The sequence below is a fragment of the Bombina bombina genome, chromosome 7 (assembly GCF_027579735.1).
Source record: "Bombina bombina isolate aBomBom1 chromosome 7, aBomBom1.pri, whole genome shotgun sequence".
Classification (NCBI taxonomy): domain Eukaryota; kingdom Metazoa; phylum Chordata; class Amphibia; order Anura; family Bombinatoridae; genus Bombina; species Bombina bombina.
Window position 1 is genome coordinate 508,966,002 of NC_069505.1, and position 25,287 is coordinate 508,991,288.

The 25,287-nt window shown below is 42.6% G+C and overlaps 1 protein-coding gene across 1 annotated transcript in view; it reads left to right on the forward strand.

Moving 5' to 3' along the window:
• CAPNS1 (calpain small subunit 1) overlaps positions 1-25,287 on the forward strand; it is a 76,549-nt gene that overhangs the window by 30,769 nt on the left and 20,493 nt on the right. The window contains exons 5-9 of the mRNA XM_053721727.1: positions 5,205-5,262; positions 11,518-11,582; positions 12,252-12,320; positions 20,513-20,591; positions 21,825-21,941. Coding sequence (XP_053577702.1) covers positions 5,205-5,262; positions 11,518-11,582; positions 12,252-12,320; positions 20,513-20,591; positions 21,825-21,941 — 388 coding nt within the window. The remainder of the gene's footprint in view (positions 1-5,204; positions 5,263-11,517; positions 11,583-12,251; positions 12,321-20,512; positions 20,592-21,824; positions 21,942-25,287) is intronic.

Consider the following 25,287-nt stretch of genomic DNA (forward strand, 5'->3'; position numbering starts at 1 on the left):
GCGCTTTAGAGTGCTCTTTTCTCCCGATCCGGGGAACTTAGAGTCTGCCGAGCAATCCGCCCCTGGGGACCCCATATCCGGTGTGGCGAGTACCCTAGAACCTTCTTTGACTACGCAAGCAGGTGTCCCTAATGCCGTTACCCCTTCTCCGGAAGGCGGCTTGTTTCCTCCAGAGGTTACGGCATGGTTCCGCATGGCCATTTCTTTGGCATTGGCACATTTACATCTTCCAGGGAGGGAGACATTAGTGAGATTCTGTCCGAGTTCGGTGAACCAGGGCTCGTCAGGCGAGGGATCGTCTGGGTCAGACCAGCCTTCTGGGGAAGCGGTTGCCTCTTAAGCTTCAGGGGCCCAATACTCAGGATCGGGGTCGTAAGTTTTGCCTTTTGTTATAGACTGGCGTGCCTTCGTGTCCTGCTACGACACGTTTTGGCAGTGCTGGAAGATCCCAGCCCAGAGGGGTTGAGGGGTTCTCTGTCTTCCGCTCCGGACGGCAAGCTGGGTTAGACGTGGGGGGATGAACTTAATCTCCTTATTGTCTCCAAGTTATCTTTTTTTCTTTGGGTTATCTTATTCCAGTTCTGAGTTTCGGGAACATGGGATCTCTGGTGGGCTGGCCCTGTCAGTGTGACCATTTTTCTTGGGCGTTCACCTGTGAGTGCTGCCCTCTTTTTCGTTGATCCGGTTAGGATGTATTTGTTTTTCTTTTGTAAGCTCATGGTTGTTATATTTTCTCCTGTTGGGGAACATTTCTTCTCTGGAATTCGATATTAGCAATTTTTTGGTCGCTTGAACACTTCTGCAGAAGTTGTAGGTTACGTTATTCGTAAGTTTTATCGATCCCTTCTAGGGTTTAGAAATTTCTGTGACCTGGTTCAGTTACGGAATGCCCTCTGTAGCAGACTGGTCCTGGTAGGGCGCTGGTTTCTGTTAAGGGTCTATACCATCCACGTGGTGCTGGAATATCTGAGTTACCCTGGTGGGTGGTGAGTTTTCTCTCAGACAAGAGCTTTATTATGCTTATGTCCCTGTGAATAGGGATTGCCAGGAATTCAATGTGAGTTTAATTTTTCCTTCAGGATTTTGCCCTTGACAGGGCTCATAGAGGAAGCCTTTTCGTTTATGTCAGGCTGGTTCTCGTTGTTCTTTCGGGTGGGGCTTCAAAAAGGTTTGTCAGTCCTCTTGGTCCTGTCCTCGATTGTATTATCTGGAAGGATCCTGCTAAGAGGTACTCCGAAGGTCCTCGGTTTTAGTTATTTCAATTTTCTTTTGGTCTGGAGGTCTAGTCGTCTCCTTACCGTGGAGTACCAGGTTAGGGGGGGTGTTTATCCCTCGTAGGGTATTCTTTTCCGATCTTCTCATTTTGAGAATCTGGACCTCAGTACCTCTTCTATAGGGGCGAGGGTTTTGGATTTCCTGTTTTTTCACCTAACCCCGCTGAGGAAGCATGAGCGAAACACGTGTCAGGGGTCTGGCTTCAGAGAGTTCATACTCTCAGTTTTTTAACCACTTACTCTCTATGATAACTGTTGATTGCCAATAGCTTGTAAATGTGTGTTATATTCTGAGATCAGATGCTATGTTAGTGAAACAAGTCAGTTAAACGTTAATCTAGCCCCCGCTATAGAAGGGGCTTAAGCAGGCAGAATCTATTGCACTGAATAGCTGTGCAAAAGTTAACTGTGCAAGCAAGGACTTTATAATTGCAGATAGAGTATTAGCTAGATAGCTTTAATCTCACAATCTGACATCCCACATATTAACAGGTCCTCTTGTTACAGAATTATTTTTTAATTTATGATTAGCCGGCTACAAAAGATATTTTTTGTATCTGACTGCTTGATATTATACAAACCAAGTACAATGTTTCATAACTAGATACAAGATTCTCAGAGGTGTTCTTCATACACCTATACTAAATATTAATATCTAGAGATTTGAAGCAGACAGAATCTATTACACTGAACAGCTGTGCTAAAGTTGACTGTGCAAGCAAAGAACTTATAATTACAGATAGAGTATTAGTTTATTAGCTTTAATCTCATAATCTGACATTCCACATATTAACAGGTCCTCTTGTTACAGCATTATTTCTGAATTTATTAATAGCTGGATACAAAAGATAATGTTTGTATCTAACTGCTTGACAAATCAAGTACAATGTTTCACATATAGATACATGATTCTCAGAGGTATTATTCACACACCTATGCTATATATTGATATCTAGAGAGTTTAAGTGTTTTTAAACATGTATGATTGAATAGTTAAACCAATAAAGATAAAGTATGAATGGTTAAAAAATTTTCCTAAATAATTGCAGGGGTAAAGCTTTTTTTTTTTTTTTTTTTTTTTTTTTTTTACAGACTTTGTAACTCATTTATCTACCTGTTTTTCCCCTTGTCTGGGGATGGTTGGTTGGTCTTCGGGGTGGAAAGATCAGGCTCTTGTGGCCGCCCCTTTCCTCATATTGCTTTTCGTCTGCTCCCATGTTTTGGAGACTGTAGAGAATGCATTGATATCTTTGGTGGGGTGCCACTTTTGCTTTCATCATATCACTTGATATTTGGTTCCCTCGAACAAGGGAAAAGTATATTTCTTTTTAAAGATACCATGAGTCCACAGATTTCATCCTTGTGGGATTACGCCTCCTGGTCAGCAGGAGGAGGCAAAGAGCATCACAGCAGAGCTGTATAAATAGCTCATCCCTTCCCTCCCACTCCAGTCATTCTCTTTGCCTGTGTTAGTGATAGGAAGAGGTAAAGTGAGGTGTGTGTTTAGATTCTTCAATCAAGAGTTTATTATTTTTAAAATGGTACCAGTGAGTGCTGTTTTGTTATAGGGTGTAGCCGTATTCATTGTCAGCCTCTAGAGTACAGCTACAGGTGGCTTTAAAGCAATGGGAACTGGTGGGATTACATTCTCACTGCGCCTCCCATACTAAGTGCTGCCCTTCAGAAAATGGTCTTAGCAAATATTAACTAAGGCCCTGTATGTCTCCACAGAACTGCAGGAGAGAGAAGACCTCTTGATCCTGTGGGACTGATCATGCTGTCGCTCAGCATAAAGGTATGTGCAGCTCTTTTATTTTTCTGGGACATTTATTACCTCAGAAATGGCTGTGTATATATTACCTATCTCATAGTGGGGTACTGTACTTTTTATTGTAAGGGCTCCCCTATTTCCTATGTACCACTCAGCTTTCGCATAACAGATATATGAAATTGTGGTGGGAGAGAGACACGACTAGGGGCTATAACTGACAGGGGCTCCTACTGTGCAATATGCTGTTAAATCAGGCACGGTGGGGAGGACATGCCCCTGATCCGGGACCGGATCTTGTGGAAGGCGATATTCCGTCCTCGCTCAGGCTTGGGTTCGAGATGTTCGGGATCCCTGGGAAAAGAAAAATAGTGTCCCAGGGACACAGATCAGGATTCAAGGAGTTTTTCTCCCAGAGGCTTCTGTTTTTCTGGATTATCTGCAGTTCAGTTAATAGGAGAGCCGTTCTTGCATTGTGTAAGAGGTCTCTCCTCCCTGGGTGTCATTGTTCCAGTCCTGGTACAGGAGCAGGGTGTTTTATTTAAATCTGTTGTGGTTCCCAAAATAAAAGAGGCGGAATCTTCAAATCTGTATTAGACCTTCCGAGTCTTAACAAGTTCCTCATAGTTCCTCGCAAGATGGAGTCTATTTTTACCATTCTTACATTGATCCAGTGGGTCAATTTCTGTCGACAGTGGATTTGAAGGATGCATATCTTCATGGTCCTATCCACAGATATCATCACAAGTTCCCGAGGTTTGTTTTTGGACAAACATTATCAGTTTGTGGCTCTCCCTTTCAGTCTGGCCACGGCGCGCAGAATTTTCACAAACGTTCTGGGGTCTTTATTGGTGGTTCTTAGTCCGCGGGGCATCGCAGTGGTGCCTTTTCCGGACAATATAGTGATCCAGGGAACAAATCCGTGGACTTATCGTATCTTTAAGAAGAAAAGGAAATTCATGCTTACCTGATAAATTTGTTTTTTATATCATTTTAGATATGAGTCCACGACCCGCCCTGTCCTTTTAAGACAGGTTGTTAATTTTTGTAAACTTCAGACACCTCTGCACCTTGGCTTTTCCTTTCTCTTTCTAACTTCGGTCGAATGACTGGAGTGGGAGGGGAGGATCTATTTATACAGCTCTGCTGTGGTGCTCTTTGCCTCCTCCTGCTGACCATGAGGCATAATCCCACAAGTAAGGATGAAATCCGTGGACTCATCGTATCTAAAAAGAAACCAATTTATCAGGTAAGCATAAATTTCCTTTTTCTGTCTCTGGGATGCTTCCCTCAACCTGGTGGTTTTGTGTTCACACTGTTGTGTCAGTGGGTGGTCTCCCTTTGGGAGCTTTCCTCTTTCCTTTTCCCTTCTGGGAATATGTGGAATTGTTACGGGCTTAGAGCCGGCGTGTTTTGATCTCTTCAGGGGCAATGTGCTCGGTGATCTCTAGTGCCTTTGAGCGGTCTTTATCGGGGCCTTGCTGAAATTAACTGTTGGACAGTTACATAGTCCTTTCTGTCCTTTTTGGCTGGTTTGGGTATTTTCAGGCGGTGGTGCCCTTCGAATGGGCTGCCTTGCTTACCCACCCTTTTTTTTTTTTTTTTTTTTTTTTTTTTTTTTTTTTTTTTTTTTTTTTTTTTTTTGCATTCAGTGTCCTCTATAGCTTGGGTATTTTCCCAAAAGTAATGAATGCAGCTGTGGACTCTCCCCGTTTAAGAAGAAAAACATAAATTATGCTTACCTGATCATTTTCTTTTCTTCTTACGGGGAGAGTCCACACCTCCCCTCCCACGTTCTTCTATGGGGGGCGGCCATGTTTTTTGTGTATTCTTCTGGCACCTTTTTTTTCACCTGATATTTCTCCTACTGTTCCTTGTTCCCTTTGGCTGGGGTGTCTTTGCCTCCTCCTGGTGGCCAGGTTCTGATTTCCCAAAAGTAATGAATGCAACTGTGGACTCCCCGTCAGAAGAAAAGAAAATAATCAGGTGAGAATTTGTTTTTTCCAATAAAGATATGAAGAGAATGAAGAAAAGTTGATAATAGGAGTAAAATAGAAAGTTGCTTAAAATTGCTGATTTATCTGAATGATGAAAGGAAAAAATGTGGGTTTAATATCCCTTTAAGTTATCCCCAGATTATGTAGCTTGTCTTTGTTTCCTAGGATATGGAAGTCAGTCCCACAGAACTGATGGGAATCCTAAACAAGGTGGTCTCACGGCGTGAGTATTGCAGGAGTAGAAATTTGTTCTTGTGTTCTGTAAATTCTAGTGTTTCTGAAACGCTAGAATTTACCAATGCAACAAATAAAAGGGACGTTTAGTCAGGAAGTATTTAATACTTCATGCTGAAAGTTCCTTTTCTCCAACATTGGTGTGTCCGGTCCACGGCGTCATCCATAACTTGTGGGAATATTCTCTTCCCCAACAGGAAATGGCAAAGAGCACAGCAAAAGCTGTCCATATAGTCCCTCCCAGGCTCCGCCCCCCCAGTCATTCTCTTTGCCGCTCTGAACAAGTAGCATCTCCACGGAGATGGTGAAGAGTATGTGGTGTTTAGTTGTAGTTTTTTATTCTTCTATCAAGAGTTTGTTATTTTAAAATAGTGCTGGTATGTACTATTTACTCTGAAACAGAAAGAGATGAAGAGTTCTGTTTATAAGAGGAGGATGATTTTAGCAGCAGTAACTAAAATAGATTGCTGTTCCCACACAGGACTGTTGAGCTGAGAGAACTTCAGTTGGGGGGAACAGTTTGCAGACTTTTCTGCTTAAGGTATGACTAGCCATTTTTCTAACAAGACTGTGTAATGCTGGAAGGCTGTCATTTTTCCCCTCATGGGGACCGGTAAGCCATTTTCTTAGTCTCAAACAGAATAAAGGGCTTATTATGGGCTATAAACTGGTAGACACTTTTATGGGCTAAATCGATTGCTTTATTTAGGTATTATATACTGTTTGAAGTTGAATTTCACACTTTTATAACTTTGGGGAACGTTTTTTACGCCAGGCACTGGTTTAGACACCTTCCCAGTCAGGAAGGGCCTTTCTCTGTAGTAGGCAGAGCCTCATTTTCGCGCCATTACTGCGCAGTTACTTTTGAGAGCAGTACATGCAGCTGCATGTGTGTGGGTCTGGAATTCACTGAAAAGGTTCCGAGAAGGCTTCATTTGGTATCGTATACCCCCTTTGGGGTGCAATGCTTTGAATGCTTTAAGACACTGTGGTGAAAATTTGGTAAAGATTGGATAATTCCTTCATAGTTTTTCACATATTCAGTAATAAAGTGTGCACTGTTTAACATTTAAAGAGACAGTAACGGTTTTGTTTTAAAACGGTTTTTGTGCTTTATTAACCAGTTTAAGCCTGTCTGTGCCTTCAGATAGATCATGTTCTGTATGTATGGAGGCCAATGTGATTCCCCCTTCTAATATGTGTGATAATTGTGCCATAGCGTCCAAACAAAGTAAGGACAGTACTGTCACAGATAATAGTTGCCCAAGATGATTCCTCAGATGAAGGAAGTAGACATAGTTCTACATCATCTCCTTCTGTGTCTACACCAGTTTTGCCCACGCAGGAGACCCCTAGTACTTCTAGCGCGCCAATGCTTGTTATTATGCAACAATTGACGGCAGTAATGGATAAATCCATAGCAAATATTTTATCCAAAATGCCAGCATTTCAGAGAAAGCGCGATTGCTCTGTTTTAAACACTGTGGAGCAGGAGTGCGCTGATGATAATTTTTCTGTCATACCCTCACACCAATCTGAAGTGGCAATGAGGGAGGTTTTGTCAGATGGGGAAATTTCTGATACAGGAAGAATTTCTCAGCAGGCAGAACCTGATGTTGTGACATTTAAATTTAAATTAGAGCATCTCCGCGCATTGCTTAAAGAGGTGCTATCTACTTTGGATGATTGTGACAATCTGGTCATCCCAGAAAAATTGTGCAAGATGGACAAGTTCCTAGAGGTCCCGGTGCACCCTGACGCTTTTCCAATACCCAAGCGGGTGGCGGACATAGTGAATAAGGAGTGGGAGAAGCCAGGCATACCTTTTGTCCCTCCTCCTATATTTAAGAAATTATTCCCTATGGTCGACCCCAGAAAGGACTTATGGCAAACTGTCCCTAAGGTCGAGGGGGCGGTTTCTACACTAGCCAAACGCATGACCATTCCTATTGAGGACAATTGTGCTTTCAAAGATCCTATGGATAAATTGGAGGGTTTGCTTAAAAAGATTTTTGTCCAGCAAGGTTACCTCCTTCAACCTATTTCGTGTATTATTCCTGTCACTACAGCAGCGTGGTTCTGGTTCGAAGAACTAGAAAAATCGCTCAGTAGGGAAACTCCGTATGAGGAAGTTATGGACAGAATTCACGCACTTAAGTTAGCTAATTCCTTTATTTTAGATGCCGCTTTGCAGTTAGCAAGATTAGCGGCGAAGAATTCAGGGTTTGCAATTGTGGCGCGCAGAGCGCTCTGGCTAAAGTCTTGGTCGGCGGATGTATCTTCCAAGACAAAATTACTTAATATCCCTTTCAAAGGTAAGACCCTTTTTGGGCCAGAATTGAAAGAAATTATTTCAGACATCACTGGGGGTAAGGGCCATGCCCTCCCACAAGATAGGCCTTTCAAGGCTAAGAATAAGTCTAATTTTTGTTCCTTTCGCAATTTCAGGAACGGACCGGCTTCCAACTCTGCAGCCTCTAGACAAGAGGGTAACGCTTCCCAGACTAAACCAGCTTGGAAACCGATGCAAGGCTGGAACAAGGGTAAACAGGCCAAGAAGCCTGCTGCTGCTACCAAGACAGCATGAAGGAGTAGCCCCCGATCCGGGACCGGATCTAGTAGGGGGCAGACTCTCTCTCTTTGCTCAAGCTTGGGCAAGAGATGTTCAGGATCCCTGGGCACTAGAAATAGTCTCTCAGGGTTATCTTCTAGAATTCAAGGAACTACCCCCAAGGGGAAGGTTCCACATGTCTCACTTATCTTCAAACCAAATAAAGAGACAGGCATTCTTACATTGTGTAGAAGACCTGTTAAAGATGGGAGTGATACACCCAGTTCCAAATGTGGAACAAGGTCAGGGGTTTTACTCAAATCTGTTTGTAGTTCCCAAAAAAGAGGGAACTTTCAGACCAATTCTGGATTTAAAGATTCTAAACAAATTTCTCAGAGTTCCATCGTTCAAAATGGAAACTATTCGAACGATTTTACCTACAATCCAGGAGGGTCAATTTATGACTACCGTGGATTTAAAGGATGCGTACCTACATATTCCTATCCACAAAGATAATTTTCAGTTCCTAAGGTTCGCCTTTCTGGACAAGCATTACCAGTTCGTGGCTCTTCCATTCGGGCTAGCCACTGCTCCAAGGATTTTCACAATGGTGCTCGGGTCCCTTCTAGCGGTTCTAAGACCAAGGGGTATTGCAGTGGCACCTTACCTGGACGACATTCTAATCCAAGCGTCGTCCCTTTCCAAAGCAAAGGCTCATACAGACATTGTTCTAGCCTTTCTCAGATCTCACGGGTGGAAGGTGAACGTAGAAAAGAGTTCCCTGTCTCCGTCGACAAGAGTTCCCTTCTTGGGAACAATAATAGATTCTTTAGAAATGAAGATTTTCCTGACAGATGTCAGAAAGTCAAAGCTTCTAAACGCTTGTCAAGTTCTTCACTCTATTCTGCAGCCTTCCATAGCTCAGTGCATGGAAGTAGTAGGATTGATGGTTGCAGCAATGGACATAGTTCCTTTTGCTCGAATTCATCTAAGACCATTACAACTGTGCATGCTCAAGCAGTGGAATGGGAACTATACAGACTTGTCTCCAAGGATTCAAGTAGACCAGATGACCAGAGACTCACTCCGTTGGTGGCTGACCCAGGATCACCTGTCCCAGGGAATGAGCTTCCACAGACCAGAGTGGGTCATCGTCACGACCGACGCCAGTCTATTAGGCTGGGCCGCGGTCTGGGATTCCCTGAAAGCTCAGGGTCTATGGTCTCGGGAAGAGTCTCTTCTCCCGATAAACATTCTGGAACTGAGAGCGATATTCAATGCTCTCCGGGCTTGGCCTCAACTAGCGAAGGCCAGATTCATAAGATTCCAGTCAGACAACATGACGACTGTTGCTTACATAAACCATCAGGGGGGAACAAGGAGTTCCCTGGCGATGAGAGAGGTGCCATCTATCTGCGATCCACATCCCAGGTGTAGACAACTGGGAGGCGGATTATCTGAGTCGTCAGACTTTCCATCCGGGGGAGTGGGAACTCCACCCGGAGGTCTTTGCCCAGTTAACTCAACTATGGGGCATTCCAGACATGGATCTGTTGGCGTCTCGTCAGAACTTCAAGGTTCCTTGCTACGGGTCCAGATCCAGGGATCCCAAAGCGACTCTAGTGGATGCATTAGTGGCGCCTTGGTCCTTCAACCTAGCTTATGCGTTTCCACCGTTCCCTCTCCTTCCCAGGCTGGTAGCCAGGATCAAACAGGAGAAGGCCTCAGTGATTCTGATAGCTCCTGCGTGGCCACGCAGGACTTGGTATGCAGACCTGGTGAATATGTCATCGGCTCCACCATGGAAGCTACCTTTGAGACAGGATCTTCTAGTGCAAGGTCCATTCGAACATCCAAATCTAATTTCTCTCCAGCTGACTGCTTGGAAATTGAACGCTTGATTTTATCCAAGCGCGGGTTTTCGGATTCAGTGATAGATACTTTGGTCCAAGCCAGAAAACCTGTGACTAGAAAGATTTACCATAAAATATGGAAAAGATATATCTGTTGGTGTGAATCCAAGGGATTCTCATGGAGTAAGATTAAAATTCCCAGGATCCTCTCCTTTCTCCAGGAAGGTTTGGATAAGGGATTGTCAGCGAGTTCTCTAAAGGGACAGATTTCTGCTCTATCTGTCTTGTTACACAAACGACTGGCAGCTGTGCCAGATGTTCAAGCTTTTGTACAGGCTTTGGTCAGGATCAAGCCTGTTTACAGACCTTTGACTCCTCCCTGGAGTCTAAATTTAGTTCTTTCAGTTCTTCAAGGGGTTCCGTTTGAACCCTTACATTCCATAGATATCAAGTTATTATCTTGGAAAGTTCTGTTTTTGGTTGCTATTTCTTCTGCTAGAAGAGTTTCTGAATTATCTGCTTTGCAGTGTGACCCACCCTATCTGGTGTTCCATTCAGATAAGGTTGTTTTGCGTACCAAGCCTGGTTTTCTTCCAAAAGTTGTTTCCAACAAGAATATTAACCAGGAAATAGTTGTTCCTTCTCTGTGTCCGAAACCAGTTTCAAAGAAGGAACGTTTGTTACACAATTTAGATGTAGTCCGTGCTTTGAAGTTCTATTTAGAAGCAACAAAGGATTTTAGACAAACCTCATCTTTGTTTGTCGTTTACTCTGGTAAGAGGAGAGGACAAAAAGCTACTGCTACCTCTCTTTCTGGCTGAAAAGCATTATCCGATTGGCTTATGAGACTGCCGAACGGCAGCCTCCTGAAAGAATCACAGCTCACTCTACTAGGGCTGTGGCTTCCACATGGGCCTTCAAGAACGAGGCTTCTGTTGATCAGATATGTAAGGCAGCGACTTGGTCTTCTCTGCACACTTTTGCCAAATTCTACAAATTTGATACTTTTGCTTCTTCGGAGGCTGTTTTTGGGAGAAAGGTTTTGCAAGCCGTGGTGCCTTCTGTTTAGGTAACCTGATTGGCTCCCTCCCTTCATCCGTGTCCTAAAGCTTTGGTATTGGTTCCCACAAGTTATGGATGACGCCGTGGACCGGACACACCGTTGGAGAAAGTAATTTATCAGGTAAGCATAAATTCTGTTTTATTTATCTGCAGCGTTCGCCACACTTGGCACCTCAGGCAGCCCACGGCAGAACCCTGTTTTATCACTGAGGTGATCTTGGCCAATAGCGTGCTAGCTATCCAGCATGATGCTAGCTGGCCTGCACGGCTATTGGCTAAGAGGTGGAAACGTCACCTCATTGAAAAATAACGTTCTTCTGCGGGCGGCCTGAGGCACCCAGCGTGGCAAGCGCTGCAGACAAATAAAGGAACTTTCAGCATATACACACACACATTGGAGCTTCCACTCTGTATGTAATATAATAAAGGAGGTGTTATATGGTTTAATACATTTGCCTTTTTAAAACTTTTTTTTTTTGTATCTCTCAGTGTATTATATTCAAACATATTGTTTATTTTATGATGTATTTACATATGTTCTGTCACTTTAAGAGGGGTGGTCATTATATGGTTACAATTTTTTGCCTATAAATAAGTGGTTGTGAAATGAGAGACTAGGGTCTATGATTAAAGCGGCATCCTTCTGAAACGCGTAAGACCTAGTCTCTCATCTTTTTTTGCGCTTTTATATGTATTCCATTTGATTGCTGGTCCCATAAGGTGCAGTAAAGTAGACCTTTTATTTCATCCTTGCCCGCCTTTCTTTTGACTCTTACAGATCAGGACCTGAAGACAGATGGATTTAGCCTTGATTCTTGTCGGAGTATGGTGGCTGTGATGGATGTATCCATTTATATTTGGGAAAGGGAAGCTTCCATAGAAGTTTTGATATTCCTATACTGTACTTGGCATTCATGGGGGGACAGGGGATTGAAAGGAAACTAATATGAGGGAGGTCCAAATGTAGTGTTGGCAGGGTACTGAGATATATTATATTATAATATATATATATATATATATATATATATATATATATATATATATATATATATATATATATATATATATATATATATATACACACACACACACTGTCATATGTTCATCCTGTATAAAAAACAGTGGCACAGTATGATCAAGAGGGGGAGGGGGGTGATCTCTGCCTGGTATACTCACAGCAGTGATGGTGAACCTTGGCACTCAAGATGTTTCAGAACTACATTTCCCATGATGCTAAGGTACTCTGAAGTCCAGTTGAGCATAATTTGAAATCTAGTTCTGAAACATCTGGAGTGCCCCGGTTTACCATCACTGGCTCACAGTATGGGGGACCACATAGCCTGGCTTTGTGATGAGGGCCTGATATGCAAACTGATAATGGTGGGTACTTGGTATGTGCAAATGAAACAGACTCACAGCCTCATATGTGTATCCTGTGGGTGAGGGCATATTCTATAGTCACTTAGACTAAGATGAATGCCATTTCAATTTCCTTAACTTACAAAACTACAGAGTGATAGCACTGGGAAGCTGGGATTTGATGAATTCAAATATTTGTGGAACAACATCAAAAAATGGCAGGTAAACCTTTTTTCGGAATGTCTTTGTACATTATAACATATTATGATTATTTCACATCTTTATGGGACTTAAAGGGACAATCTACACCAGAATATTTGTTTTAAAAGATAGATAATCCTATTATTACCCATTCCCTAGTTTTGCATAACCAACACAGTTATATAAATACACTTTTTACCGCTGTGATTATCTTGTATCTAAGCCTCTGCAGACTGCCTCCTTATCTCAGTTCTTTTGACAGACTTGCATTTTAGCCAATCAGTGCTGGCTTCTAGGAACTCCACGTGCGTGAGCACAGTGTTATCTATATGATACACATGAACTAACACCCTCTAGTGGTGAAAACTGTCAAAATGCCCTGAGATGAGAGGTGGCCTTCAAGGGCTTAGAAATTAGCATATGAACCTCCTAGGTTTAGCTTTGAACTAAGAATACCAAGAGAACAAAGCAAAATTGTTGATAGATGTAAATTGGAAAGTTGTTTAAAATGACATGCCCTATCTGAATAATGAAAGTTTGTTTTGGACTAGAGTGTCCCTTTAAACATCTAAGTTCACTTTTCAAAATTATCACAGGGATGTGTCTGTAGAACATCTGCCAGTATTAAAAACAGAGCATGTAAATACACAACTTATATTTGTTATAAAATTAGACTATTAAATACAGTAGAATATCTTTCTCCTGTTAAGTGTGATCAGTCCACGGGTCATCATTACTTCTGGGATATTACTCCTCCCCAACAGGAAGTGCAAGAGGATTCACCCAGCAGAGCTGCCATATAGCTCCTCCCCTCTACGTCACTCCCAGTCATTCTCTTGCACCCAACGACTAGATAGGATGTGTGAGAGGACTATGGTGATTATACTTAGTTTTATACCTTCAATCAAAAGTTTGTTATTTTATAATAGCACCGGAGTGTGTTATTCCTTCTCTGGTAGAATTTGAAGAAGAATCTACCTGAGTTTTTACTATGATTTTAGCCGGAGTAGTTAAGATCATATTGCTGTTTCTCGGCCATCTGAGGAGAGGTAAACTTCAGATCAGGGGACAGCGGGCAGATTAATCTGCAAAGAGGTATGTAGCAGCTTTTATTTTCTGACAATGGAATTGATGAGAAAATCCTGCCATACCGATATGTCATGTATGTATATTTTACACTTCAGTATTCTGGGGAATGGTACTTCACTGGAATTGCACTGTGTACATAAGACTTTAGCCTATTTTGCAGGGACTAGCAACAGGCTTTTTAATAACTCTTAATTTATGTTAAACGTTTTTTGCTGGAATGTAAAATCGTTTGCATTTTCTGAGGTACTGGGTGAATAAAATGTTTGGGCACTATTTTTCCACTTGGCAGTTGCTTGATCTAATTTCTGACAGTTTACTGATCTCTCTCACTGTTGTGTGTGAGGGGGAGGGGCCGTTTTTGGCGCTTTTGCTATGCATCAAAAAAATTCAGTCAGAAGCTCATTGTATTTCCTGCATGATCCGGTTCATCTCTACAGAACTCCGGGGTCTTCAAAACTTGTTTTGAGGGAGGTAATCACTCACAGCAGAGCTGTGAGATTGTAGTTGACTGTGATAAAAAGCGTTTATTCTGTAACTTTTTTTCTGCTATCAGGGTTAGTTATCCTTTGCTAATGGGAACAAACCTTTGCTAAAATTGTGTTTTTTACAAAGATTGATGCTATAACCTTTTCAGTTTATTAATTTTCAACTGTCATAAATCTTTCTGTGCTTTTTATAGGCACAGTACGTTTTCATATCATAGTATTTTACTTGAATAGTATTTCCAAGTTGCAAGTTTATTTGCTAGTGTGTTAAACATGTCTGATTCAGAGGAAGATACATGTGCTATATGTGCTAATGCCAAAGTGGAGCCCAATAGAAATTTATGTACTAACTGTATTGATGCTACTTTAAATAAAAGTCAATCTGTACAAATTGAACACATTTCACCAAACAGCGAGGGGAGAGTTATGCCGACTAACTCGCCTCACGTGTCAGTACCTGCATCTCCCGCTCGGGAGGTGCGTGATATTGTGGCGCCCAGTACATCTGGGCGGCCATTACAAATAACATTACAGGATATGGCTACTGTTATGACTGAAGTTTTGGCTAAATTACCAGAACTAAGAGGCAAGCGTGATCACTCTGGGGTGAGAACAGAGTGCGCTGATAATGCTAGGGCCATGTCAGATACTGCGTCACAACTTGCAGAACATGAGGACGGAGAGCTTCTTTCTGCGGCTGACGGTTCTGATCCAAACAGATTGGATTCAGATATTTCAAATTTTAAATTTAAGCTGGAAAACCTCCGTGTATTACTAGGGGAGGTGTTAGCGGCTCTGAATGATTGTAACACAGTTGCAATACCAGAGAAAATGTGTAGGTTGGATAAATATTTTGCGGTACCATCGAGTACTGACGCTTTTCCTATACCTAAGAGACTAACTGAAATTATTACTAAGGAGTGGGATAGACCCGGTGTGCCGTTCTCACCCCCTCCGATATTTAGAAAGATGTTTCCAATAGACACCACCACACGAGACTTATGGCAAACAGTCCCTAAGGTGGAGGGAGCAGTTTCTACTTTAGCTAAGCGTACCACTATCCCGGTGGAGGATAGCTGTGCCTTTTCAGATCCAATGGATAAAAAGTTAGAGGGTTACCTTAAGAAAATGTTTATTCAACAGGGTTTTATATTGCAACCCCTTGCATGCATTGCGCCGGTCACGGCTGCGGCGGCATTCTGGTTTGAGTCTCTGGAAGAGACCATTAGTTCAGCTACTCTGGATGAGATTACGGACAAGCTTAGAGTCCTTAAGCTAGCTAATTCTTTCATTTCGGAGGCCGTAGTACATTTAACTAAACTTACGGCTAAGAATTCCGGATTCGCCATTCAGGCGCGCAGAGCACTGTGGCTAAAATCCTGGTCAGCTGATGTTACTTCTAAGTCTAAATTACTTAATATACCTTTCAAAGGGCAGACCTTATTTGGGCCCGGTTTGAAAGAAATTATCGCTGACGTTACAGGAGGTAAAGGCCACGCCCTGCCTCAAGACAGAGCCAAACCTAAGGCTAGACAGTCTAATTTTCGTTCCTTTCGGAATTTCAAAGCAGGAGCAGCATCAACTTCCTCTGCTCCAAAACAGGAAGGATCTGTTGCTCGCTACAGACAAGGCTGGAGACCTAACCAGTCCTGGAACAAGGGCAAGCAGGCCAGGAAACCTGCTGCTGCCCCTAAAACAGCATGAATTGAGGGCCCCCGATCCGGGATCGGATCTAGTGGGGGGCAGACTTTCTCTCTTCGCCCAGGCTTGGGCAAGAGATGTCCAGGATCCCTGGACGCTAGAGATAATATCTCAGGGATACCTTCTGGACTTCAAATACTCTCCTCCAAGAGAGAGATTTCATCTGTCAAGGTTGTCAACAAACCAAACAAAGAAAAAGGCGTTTCTATGCTGCGTACAAGAGCTTTTGTTAATGGGAGTAATCCATCCAGTTCCACGGTCGGAACAGGGACAAGGGTTTTACTCAAATCTGTTTGTGGTTCCCAAAAAAGAGGGAACTTTCAGACCAATCCTGGATTTAAAGATCCTAAACAAATTCCTAAGAGTTCCATCGTTCAAAATGGAGACTATTCGGACAATTTTACCCATGATCCAAAAGGGTCAGTATATGACCACAGTGGATTTAAAGGATGCTTACCTTCACATACCGATTCACAAAGATCATTACCGGTATCTAAGGTTTGCCTTCCTAGACAGGCATTACCAGTTTGTAGCTCTTCCATTCGGATTGGCTACAGCTCCAAGAATCTTCACAAAGGTTCTGGGTGCTCTTCTGGCGGTACTAAGGCCGCGAGGAATTTCGGTAGCTCCGTACCTAGACGACATTCTGATACAAGCTTCAAGCTTTCAAACTGCCAAGTCTCATACAGAGTTAGTACTGGCATTTCTAAGGTCGCATGGATGGAAGGTGAACGAAAAGAAAAGTTCTCTCTTTCCACTCACAAGAGTTCCCTTCCTGGGGACTCTTATAGATTCTGTAGAAATGAAGATTTACCTGACAGAAGACAGGTTAACAAGACTTCAAAGTGCATGCCGCACCCTTCATTCTATTCAACACCCGTCAGTGGCTCAATGCATGGAGGTAATCGGCTTAATGGTAGCGGCAATGGACATAGTACCCTTTGCACGCCTACACCTCAGACCACTGCAATTGTGCTTGCTAAGTCAGTGGAATGGGGATTACTCAGACTTGTCCCCTTCTCTGAATCTGGATCAAGAGACCAGAAATTCTCTTCTATGGTGGCTTTCTCGGCCACATCTGTCCAGGGGGATGCCATTCAGCAGGCCAGACTGGACAATTGTAACAACAGACGCCAGCCTTCTAGGTTGGGGTGCCGTCTAGAATTCTCTGAAGGCTCAGGGACAATGGAGTCAGGAGGAGAGTCTCCTACCAATAAACATTCTGGAATTGAGAGCAGTTCTCAATGCCCTCCTGGCTTGGCCCCAGTTGACAACTCGGGGGTTCATCAGGTTTCAGTCGGACAACATCACGACTGTAGCTTACATCAACCATCAGGGAGGGACAAGAAGCTCCCTAGCAATGATGGAAGTATCAAAGATAATTCGCTGGGCAGAGTCTCACTCTTGCCACTTGTCAGCAATCCACATCCCGGGAGTGGAGAACTGGGAGGCGGATTTTTTAAGTCGTCAGACTTTTCATCCGGGGGAGTGGGAACTTCATCCGGAGGTCTTTGCCCAAATACTTTGTCATTGGGGCAAACCAGAGATAGATCTCATGGCGTCTCGACAGAACGCCAAGCTTCCTCGTTACGGGTCCAGATCCAGGGATCCAGGAGCAGTCCTGATAGATGCCTTGACAGCACCTTGGACCTTCAGGATGGCTTATGTGTTTCCACCCTTCCCGATGCTTCCTCGATTGATTGCCAGAATCAAGCAGGAGAGAGCATCAGTTATTCTAATAGCACCTGCATGGCCACGCAGGACTTGGTATGCAGACCTGGTGGACATGTCATCCTGTCCACCTTGGTCTCTACCTCTGAAACAGGACCTTCTGATTCAGGGTCCTTTCAAACATCAAAATCTAACTTCTCTGAAGCTGACTGCTTGGAAATTGAACGCTTGATTTTATCAAAACGTGGTTTTTCTGAGTCAGTTATTGATACCTTAATACAGGCTAGGAAGCCTGTTACCAGAAAGATTTACCATAAGATATGGCGTAAATACCTATATTGGTGCGAATCCAAAGGTTACTCTTGGAGTAAGGTTAGGATTCCTAGGATATTGTCTTTTCTACAAGAAGGTTTAGAAAAGGGTTTATCTGCTAGTTCCTTAAAGGGACAGATCTCAGCTCTGTCCATTCTGTTGCACAAACGTCTGTCAGATGTTCCAGACGTTCAGGCTTTTTGTCAGGCTTTGGCCAGGATTAAGCCTGTGTTTAAAACTGTTGCTCCGCCATGGAGTTTAAACCTTGTTCTTAATGTTTTACAGGGCGTTCCGTTTGAACCCCTTCATTCCATTGATATAAAGTTGTTATCTTGGAAAGTTCTATTTTTAATGGCTATTTCCTCGGCTCGAAGAGTCTCTGAGTTATCAGCCTTACATTGTGATTCTCCTTATTTGATTTTTCATTCGGATAAGGTAGTTCTGCGTACTAAACCTGGGTTCTTACCTAAGGTAGTCACTAACAGGAATATCAATCAAGAGATTGTTGTTCCTTCCTTGTGTCCAAATCCTTCTTCGAAGAAGGAACGTCTTCTGCACAATCTGGATGTAGTTCGTGCCCTAAAATTTTACTTACAGGCGACTAAAGAATTTCGACAAACGTCTTCCCTGTTTGTCGTTTACTCTGGTCAGAGGAGAGGTCAAAAGGCTTCTGCTACCTCTCTTTCTTTTTGGCTTCGTAGCATAATTCGTTTAGCTTATGAGACTGCTGGACAGCAGCCTCCTGAAAGAATTACAGCTCATTCCACTAGAGCTGTGGCTTCCACTTGGGCCTTTAAGAATGAGGCCTCTGTTGAACAGATTTGCAAGGCTGCAACTTGGTCTTCGCTTCATACTTTTTCCAAATTTTACAAATTTGACACTTTTGCTTCCTCGGAGGCTATTTTTGGGAGAAAGGTCCTTCAGGCAGTGGTTCCTTCTGTATAAAGAGCCTGCCTATCCCTCCCGTCATCCGTGTACTTTTGCTTTGGTATTAGTATCCCAGAAGTAATGATGACCCGTGGACTGATCACACTTAACAGGAGAAAACATAATTTATGCTTACCTGATAAATTCCTTTCTCCTGTAGTGTGATCAGTCCACGGCCCGCCCTGTTTTTTAAGGCAGGTAAATATTTTTTAAATTATACTCCAGTCACCACTACACCCTTTGGCTTCTCCTTTCTCGTTGGTCCTTGGTCGAATGACTGGGAGTGACGTAGAGGGGAGGAGCTATATGGCAGCTCTGCTGGGTGAATCCTCTTGCACTTCCTGTTGGGGAGGAGTAATATCCCAGAAGTAATGATGACCCGTGGACTGATCACACTACAGGAGAAAGGAATTTATCAGGTAAGCATAAATTGTTTTTTTATAAATACTGTACATAATAAAAAGAAAATGCAATAATTACTTAGTCTGAATTTCAAATGAGTTTGTTTTTTTTTTCTGACAAATTTCCTTCTTTTTCTCTGCCCCCTGTATCACGTGATAGCCATTAGCAAATCAGAGTCATATATTTTTATACACTGTAAAATCGTGCACATGCTCAGTCTGAGCAATTGCTTCAAAGTGTGCATAAAAAACATCTGCACAATTAGATAATATAAAGTAAATTAGATTTTAACTTTGACTGTCATGTTCTTTTAATTTGTTATACACCGCATACTTATTAATTGTCTGAGAAATAGTTTGTGTGGCCATGGCTTATACATGTTGGCAAAGGGCTTAGAAGCAGAATAGCCTCTATAGCTGGCGAAGCGCTGTAGCTGAAAGCAGGCAACTGTGGGCAGAAATACACCGTAGAGCATAGCCAGTTAAAGGGATATGAAACCCACATTTTTTTTTTCATTCATGATTCAGATAGAGCAGCAATTTTAAAGTGAAAGTAAATCCTAGCATTTTACAAACGCTAGGATTGACTATTGAAACAAATAAAGGGGACTTTCATTCATGAAGTATAAGATACTTCATGTAGACAGCTCCTTTATTTGTTTTAACCGATCGCCGTTTTTAGCTGCTACAGCAGCCCACGGCTAAAAACATTTCAGTTTTCACCTCTTAGCCGATAGCCGTGCGATAAATCCGGCTTGGCGCCCATGGGAGCTGGATTTACCGCACGACTATTGGCTTAGAGGTGAAAACGTCACCTCTTAGCAAAAAAATGTTTTAGCCGTGGGCTGCTGTAGCAGCTAAAAATGGCGATCGGTTAAAACAAATAAAGGAGCTGTCTACATGAAGTATCTTCTACTTCATGAATGGAAGTCCCCTTTATTTGTTTCAAAAGTCAATTTAGTTTCACTTTAAGCAACTTTCTAATTTTACTCCTATTATCAATTTTTCTTCGTTCTACTGGTATCTTTATTTGAAAAGCAGGTAAAAGCTTTGGTTCAGCACCCTGGGTAACGCTTGCTGATTGGTGGTTACATTTAGCCAGCAATCAGCAAGCGCTACCTAGGTACTCAACCAATGTTTTTTTTTTCTTCTTTTCTATGGCTCTCTGCACTTATGATATGAAAACACACATACAATATTTGTTAAAGGGACAGTTACATCAAAATTAAACTTTCATGATTCAAATAGAAAATGCAATTTTAAGACATATTTAAATTCACTTCTATTAAAATTTTTACTGCTTTCTCTTTGTATAATTTGTTGAAAAGCAAAACATATATATATATCCTCAGCAGCATTAATGCACTACTTTTGAGCTTGTTGGTGATTGGTGGCTACATACATTTTGTCTATTGCCATTGACTCACCAGATGTATTCCACTAGCTTCCAGTACCGGATTTTTGTTTTGGAGCTGACTTTTACTGTAGGTTAAATCTCACCATTATTAACCTGGCCCTCTACAGAAAAGCCTCTGTATTGTGATGAGTTTCGCAAATGTTTATCGTTTTTTTTTTTTGTTTTTAGTATTATACTCCCTTTTATATATTTTGATTTGGTTTTATACAGGGTGTATATAAGAGGTTTGACATGGATCGCTCGGGGACAATTGGGAAAAATGAATTGCCTGGAGCCTTTCAAGCCGCTGGTAATTTTGGGGGTGAAACCTTAATCTTGCATAGACTTAGGGGAGGATATAAGCAGGGAGAGAAGATTCTAAGGTGAGAATGCAAACTGTAAGAGCACCGGCAGAAATCAGAGGGGCAGAGAGTGAGGTTTGGGAGGGTCAAGGGCAGCCATCTTGGTGTTGGTAAGTAGGAGGCCTAGGGGCAGCTAGCCTAGAAAAGCGGGTTGAGCTAAAAGTGTGAGACCTTAAGAAAAATGGGGGCAAGTGTGAGGCCTTGAAGAGGAAGGTGAGGGCAAAATGGAAGGCCTTGGAGGCTGTTGGCTTTGAGAAGAGGGATGAGGGCAAATTGGGAGGTCTTTGGGGCATCTGACCTTGATGGGTTTGGGGCAAAGTGGTAGGCCTTGAGGGCAGCTAGCCTTGAATTGGGGGTGAGGGCAATGTGAAAGGCCTTTGGGGCAGTAAGGAGGGGAATGATAGCCTGAGGAGGACTAGCGCTTAAGGGGGTGGTGGAAAAATGTGGTGCCTTTTGGACTGCTGGCCTCAAGGGGTGGAGGCAAAGGGCCTTGGTAGGGTGGTGTGCAAGGTGAGAAATGGCCAAGGCTCTGCAAGCAACCCCAAGGTAGAGACATCACAGCCCAAACGGAGGGATAGGCATAAGTGAAATCTACAAGCCTATAAAGCCTAGATCTGCTAGAATACACTATTTGTATTTAATGTAACCGTCAGAGAGTAGGAAAAAAAAGCATGAATCATGGTCACAGTTAATAGAAAGCGGACAGGACTCTTAAAGGGATACTGAACCCAAATTTTTTCTTTCATGATTCAGATAGAGCATGCAATTTTAAGCAATGTTCCAATTTACTTCTATTATCAATTTTTCTTTGTTCTCTTGCTATCTTTATTTGAAAAAGGCATCTAAGCTAAGGAGCCAGCTATCTTTTGGTTCAGACCATGGGCAGCACTTGTTTATTGGTGCTGTGCTGTCCAATCAGCGAGGTTGTTCACCAAAAATGGGCCGGCATCTAAACCTACATTCTTGCTTTTCAAATAAACATACCAAGAAAATGAAGAAAAATTGCTAATAGGAGTAAATTAGAAAGTTGCTTAAAATTGCATGCTCGATCTGAATCACGAAACAAAAAATTTGGGATCAGTGTCCCTTTAATGTACAGAATGTTTTTTGAGATTTTATCCCCCTCTCCGCACCATACATGTTTTCTCTCTTTTCTTATCTCACCTCCTCTATTCTCTCAGGGTTTCCATTGAGTGGTCAATTGTATCAGATGATTATCAGACGATATTCTGATGAGAAGGGAGAGATGGATTTCGACAACTACATTTGCTGTCTGGTGCGACTTGACGCCATGTTCCGTGAGTATCCAGCAGTTTGTGATCATAAGCCATTTTCTTGCTTTGCTTGGTCAGCTCTCTGTGACCGAACTTTTTTGCCACCTTTTATTTATTTTTTCTATTGCTTTTAAAATTAGGGCCATTGAAGTAATTGTTTTAAAGGAACAGTACATATTAGCTTTATACACAAAACTACATACACAAATAAATAAATGGTTTTGTAAACATTATAAATTGCCATGTTGGCAAAATCTGCATTGTTTTGCTGTCAATTGGAGAGATATATAAATGAACTCCTGCGTGTACCACAGAATGCCTCTTTTGAATATTTAAAGGAACACAAAACCCAATTTTTTTTCTGTCATGATTCTGATAGAGCATGCAATTTTTTAATCTTCTCTCTTATCAAATTTTCTTCATTCCTGCTTTTCCAAATAAAAAGATACCAAGAGAATTGAAGAAAAAAGGAAATTTATGCTAACCTGATAAATTGATTTCTTTTACGATATACCGAGTCCACCGTTTCATCCTTTACTTGTGGGATATATTCCTCCTGCTAACAGGAAGTGGCAAAGAGCACCACAGCAGAGCTGCTATATAGCTCCTCCCCTAACTCCTCCCCCCAGTCATTCGACCGAAGGTATAGGAAGAGAAAGGGAAAGAATCGTTAAGGTGCAGAGGTGACTGAAGTTTATATAAAAACAAATCCTATCTCAAAATGACAGGGTGGGTCGTGGACTCTGTATATCGTAAAAGAAATCAATTTATCAGGTAAGCATAAATTTCCTTTTCTTTTACAAGATATTCCGAGTCCACGGTTTCATCCTTTACTTGTGGGATACCAATACCAAAGCTTTAGGACACGGATGAAAGGGAGGGACAAGACAGAAACCTAAACGGAAGGCACCACTGCTTGAAGCACCTTTCTCCCAAAAATAGCCTCAGAAGAAGCAAAAGTATAAAATTTGGAAAAAGTATGAAGGGAGGACCAAGTCGCAGCTGTAGCTTTTTGACCTCTACGCTTTCCAGAATAAACCACAAACAGAGAGGATGTTTGACGGAAATCCTTGGTTGCTTGCAAGTAAAACTTCAAAGCACGAACCATGTCTAAGTTATGTAACAGACGCTCCTTCTTAGAAGAAGGATTAGGACAAAGAGAAGGAACAACAATTTCCTGATTATTATTCTTATTTGAAACAACCTTAGGAAGAAATCCAGGTTTAGTCCGCAAAACCACCTTATCAGAATGGAATATAAGATAAGGGGAATCGCATTGTAATGCAAAAAGCTCAGAAACTCTTCGAGCAGAAGAAATAGCGACTAAAAACAAAACTTTCCAAGATAACATCTTAATATCTATGGAATGCATGGGTTCAAACGGAACCCCTTGAAGAACATTAAGAACTAGATTCAAGCTCCATGGCGGAGCAATCGGTTTGAACACAGGCTTGATTCTGACTAAAGCCTGACAAACTGCCTGAACATCTGGGACATCAGCCAGACGCTTGTGAAGCAAAATTGACAAAGCAGAAATTTGTCCCTTCAAGGAACTAGCTGATAAACCCTTTTCCAATCCTTCTTGGAGAAAAGACAAAATCCTAGGAATCCTGATCTTACTCCATGAGTAACCCTTGGATTCACACCAATAAAGATATTTACGCCATATCTTATGGTAAATTTTTCTAGTGACCGGCTTGCGAGCCTGAATCAGGGTATCAATGACCGGCTCAGAGAAACCCCGCTTAGATAAAATCAACCGTTCAATCTCCAAGCAGTCAGCTGCAGAGAACTTAGATTTGGATGTTGGAACGGACCTTGAATGAGAAGGTCCTTTCTCAATGGCAGTCTCCACGGTGGCAGAGACGACATGTCCACTAGATCGGCATACCAGGTCCTGCGTGGCCACGCAGGCGCTATTAGAATTACAGAAGCCCTCTCTTGTTTGATTCTGGCCATCACCCGAGGAAGGAGAGGAAAAGGTGGAAACACATAAGCCAGGTAGAACGACCAAGGTACTGCTAGAGCATCTATCAGTACCGCCTGGGGATCCCTTGACCTGGACCCGTAACGTGGAAGTTTGGCATTCTGTCAAGATGCCATCAGATCCAATTCCGGTGAGCCCCATTGACGAGTCAAGGCTGCAAACACCTCCGGAGGGAGTTCCCACTCCCCCGGAAGAAAAGTCTGACGACTTAGAAAATCCGCTTCCCAGTTCTCTACTCCTGGGATATAGATCGCAGACAGATGGCAAGAGTGAGCCTCCACCCATCGGATTATCTTTGATACTTCTATCATCGCTAGAGAACTCCTTGTTCCCCCTTGATGATTGATATATGCCACAGTCGTGATATTGTCCGACTGGAATCTTATGAATTTGGCCAAAGCCAACTGAGGCCACGCCAGCAGCGTGTTGAATATTGCTCTCAGTTCAAGAATATTGATTGGTAATTGAGACTCCGCCTGAGTCCACACACCCTGAGCCTTCAGGGAATTCCAGACTGCACCCCAGCCCAGAAGACTGGCGTCCGTTGTTACTATTACCCAAGATGGCCTGCGGATGCACATCCCTTGGGACAGATTGTCCTGCGACAATCACCACCGAAGAGAGTCTCTGGTCTCTTGATCCAGATTTATCTGAGGAGATAAATTCGCATAATCCCCATTCCACTGACTGAGCATGCACAGTTGTAGTGGTCTTAGATGAAAGCGAGCAAACGGGATGATATCCATTGCCGCTACCATTAGTCCGATGACTTATGACTGAGCCCCTTATGGCCGCTGAATGGACTGCAGAGCCCTGCAAGTATTTAGAATCTTTAATTTTCTGACTTCTGTCAGAAATATTTTCATGTTTTCCGAGTCTATCAGAGTTCCCAGGAATGGAACTCTGGTCTGTGGAACTAGTGAACTCTTTTCTACAGAGTTCTCAGAAATGACAACACGATGTCTGTGTGAGATTTGGACAGATGAAATGTTGACGCCTGAATCAGGATATCGTCCAGATAGGGCGCCACTGCTATGGCTCGCGGCCTGAGGACCGCTAGAAGAGACCCTAGAACCTTTGTGAAGATCCAGGGAGCCGTGGCCAACCCGAAGGGCAGGGCCACAAACTGATAATGTTTGTCCTGAAATGCAAATCGCAGGAACTGATGGTGATCCTTGTGGATAGAGATGTGAAGATACGCATCCTTCAGGTCCACCGTGGTCATGTATTGACCCTCCTGGATCATAGGCAGAATTGTACGAATAGTCTCCATCTTGAACGATGGGACTCTGAGAAACTTGTTTAGACACTTGAGATCTAAAATCGGTCTGAAGGTTCCCTCTTTTTTGGGAACCACGAAAAGGTTTGAATAGAACCCGATCT